This window comes from Ixodes scapularis, unplaced genomic scaffold (assembly GCF_016920785.2).
Source record: "Ixodes scapularis isolate PalLabHiFi unplaced genomic scaffold, ASM1692078v2 PGA_scaffold6__148_contigs__length_123643588, whole genome shotgun sequence".
Taxonomy (NCBI): domain Eukaryota; kingdom Metazoa; phylum Arthropoda; class Arachnida; order Ixodida; family Ixodidae; genus Ixodes; species Ixodes scapularis.
Genome location: NW_024609881.1, coordinates 105827121 through 105830461, shown reverse-complemented (window position 1 = coordinate 105830461; position 3341 = coordinate 105827121). Strand labels below are relative to the sequence as shown.

The window sequence follows — 3341 nt, the reverse complement described above, 5'->3', positions numbered from 1 at the left end:
GTTTTTTCTTGCCATGCCGTTAAAAGGCGTTCACGTTTTAAGTGTCCTTGTTTTCCGTCGCCTACATAGAGGGTGTTTGATCTTACTTGGAACAAATTTATTACAAGTCCGTAAAAAGCACACCGTTTGTGCAGGTGAGATACGGTCAGCGGGACATAACTTAATGGGATAATCCTCACGATAAGCCGTATAATTTACTAAAATATCTTAGCTAGCTTTTTAATTTGTGAAAATGAACATGTGATTCCAATTATAATTAACATATCAAAGCGCCGAAAACAACAAAGACGAAGTAAGAAGTAAGACAACACGAGGCGCAAGTTGTTCCACGGCTCATCTTGCATCGGGTTGAGAACCGTCCGTCGAAGCAGTCATGGGAGAACAGAATCCGCTGTGTGTCAACGTGTCCACAACCAATTCCACAACGGAGACCCTGAGCAGGTACGACATGATAAACTGGGTCAACGACTGCCTCCACACACATTACACAAGGATCGAGGAGCTCTGTTCAGGTGCCGCCTATTGCCAATTCATGAACATGATGTTTCCAGGTTGCGTCAACTTGAGGAAAGTGAAGGTCAAAGCCAACCTGGAACACGAGTACATTCAAAATTTCAAGGTGTTGCAAGCCTCCTTCAAGAAAGTTGGTGTCGACAAGAACATCCCCGTGGACCAGATGATCAAGGGCCGCTTTCAGGACAACTTTGAGTTTGTCCAGTGGTTCAAAAAGTTCTTCGACGCCAACTACGTCGGCCAGAAGTACGACCCCATGGAGGCCCGGGGGAGTGCCATCATCTGGGACGGCACCCAGCCAGGGCCCTCTCGCACCGCCCACAACAACAAGGTGGCCGCCAGCAGGCTAGTGCACTCGACCAAGCCGACGACGAGAAAGGCGTCGGGCCTCGACTCCAAACACATTGGCGCTGCCACCCAGATAGCTGGCGGTGCTGCAGGGGGCGGCTCGCAGAAGTTGGAAGATCTCACGAGTCAGGTTTCCAAGCTGAAGACCAAGGTGGACGGCCTGGAGAAAGAGCGGGACTTCTACTACGGCAAGCTGAGGGACATTGAGGTCCTGTGCCAAGAGCGCGAGCAGAGGAACGGAAAGTCGGTGGGCACCGAGAAGATCCTGGAGATCCTCTATGCCACGAAGGAGGGCTTCGCGGTTCCTGAGGATTACGTCGAAGAGGGGGCGGCCGTGGTCGGTAATGACCGGAACGACGAGGAGGAATACTGAGGGCGCCACCGCAGCCTCGAAACGACGGTCATCTGGTATGCACTTCACCAACCGTCCTCTCAAGTTTCCATTTTTCCCGCACGCTTCAGTGCTCTGGTTCGTTTCGTTCCTTTCTTTTCTTTGTCGAGTTTATACCCTATAATAAAAAGAAAAAAAAAATATATTTTGAGAGTACGCAGAGAGAGAGAGAGAGAGAAGTCTTGCAAAAGAGGAAAAACCATCGTTGGAGTTACAGCCATGGGCCGAACGGTCATCGTTGGATTGGGGGGAAGGGAAGGGGATAAAAGCTGATAGAAGAAAAAATTGTGAAAAAAAGAGAGAGGGAGGTTGTTTCGCCAAAGCCGACAAGCGGGGCGCGAGGAGCCACAGAAAGTGGCTGGCAGAAAAGGGGGCGGAGCCGAGGAAGGAAGGAGATCCTTTAAATGTCCAAGTGTCTTGTCCAGAAGCCTGTAGCACATCTTCACAGAGTCCAGGGTGAACGAATCGGGTTCGGCACGCGGTGTCCGAATTTCCAAGCACTGTCACCAGTCACACCAACACCAAGTTTCCCAGTATTCCGAGCCAAAGTGCAATGGGTCGGCGAGCATCTCTCTGCTGCATGTATACACAACACGGCGTTGCGAAAGGATTGGGGGGAACATTAATAGATTCCGTTCCCTCAACAGGGGCGGTCGAGCCTATTGTATGCATAAGGGACATTCCGCAGAGTGCTACGGAATGACATTCTTTGCCTGTGTTTGGCTGAGTGACCCACGCGATTTAACGCGTGGTTCACCAAACGCAAAGGTAGAAATTACTTGTATGGCATTTTCTGAAAATGCCTGACCCTTGGCATGCCTAGGGTTTACTAGCTTCCGAATCTATCATTCGAAAACTTTTCACGGCTGGGCGAGGTTAGTTCCTGCCCATTAAAAGGAAAAAAGAATTCCGAATTTATTATTCGAAACCCTGACTCAGTAAGGTTATTCCTTGCCCGCGAGAGAAGAGTACGCAAAAGTACTTCACTCCATTTCATCGTTTTGATGGTAATGTGGTTTCTCTGCGGCCGACTTTGCGGATAAGATGAACCGTTGAACCAACTAGCCCAATTAAGCACTTGATGACGCTCAGGCTCAGTAAGCTCCAATTAGAAGCTTGCTGAGCCTGAGCGTCATCGAAAACCACTAGGTCAGTAAATTTTAGGACGATTTGAAGCACGTGGTGAGTATGAAAGTGCACCAAAGGTACAAAGGTAAAATTCGTAAAACAGGCGCATAGCAAGCGGCGGAAAAACACGGATGATGATCTAATTACCATCCGCGCAGTGGCGTAACTAGGGTCGACACTCAGGGCGAAAGGCCCCCCCCCCCCCCCTTCCCTTCTCCTCCCCTTTCACTGTTCAGACGCACTCCCTGAGAGCTTCTTTCTGTTTTTTTCTCTCGAGATTTTCAGATAAATCCAAAGTGACGGAAAATTGACTGACCGAGTATTTCTTGGATTTATCCGAAAACACGGAACCCCAGTTATCACCAACTGATCCAAGCAAGTGCAAAGAATGCTTCGTGACACAGAAAATTTTAGTTTCGGTTCGTATTGCAACCAGCTTTTTGGCCCGCTTCCACGTGCCTGCAATAAAATTGTGAAGACTAGAAATCAAGGTATCGGAATGAACAGATCTGCTACGAAGCAACCACTCTGCAAACAGGATCATCTATAGTCACTAACATAGCCTGAGCGGCAGGACGTTCCTCCTGGCACGCGCTCACCGCCTTCCGCCGTGCCCACACAAACGAAGACCATGGAGACCAAAGTCCCTTCTGAGACATTTATTACATAAATTTTACAATACAAAAATAAAGATGCAGTTCTCTTTCCAAGTCCTACAAACCCCTAACTAAGAATAAAAAAGAACCTCTAGCCATATCTACTAAAACCTAGACAGACCTCAAGATTTCTCAGCAACAATCCTTCGGCTCAACACACGACAGCTCTTGCTACTCGACCAGAAAGGCAACTCGCTACCATCACCGACGTTCCTCGACAACATTCTACAAACGTATCCAAGCAACCACGCTTCAAAACCTAAGCTGGTTATCGTGAAAAAGGCTTTGTTTGGGGGCTAGTCTAG

The 3341-nt window shown here is 48.6% G+C and overlaps 1 protein-coding gene across 1 annotated transcript; it reads left to right on the top strand.

Moving 5' to 3' along the window:
• Positions 1-370: 370 nt before the first annotated feature.
• On the top strand, positions 371-1234 carry LOC8026940 (microtubule-associated protein RP/EB family member 1-like). The gene has a single exon (XM_040205691.1). The coding sequence runs from the start codon at positions 374-376 to the stop codon at positions 1232-1234; it is 861 nt and encodes a 286-aa protein (XP_040061625.1). The 5' UTR covers positions 371-373.
• Positions 1235-3341: the final 2107 nt, after the last annotated feature.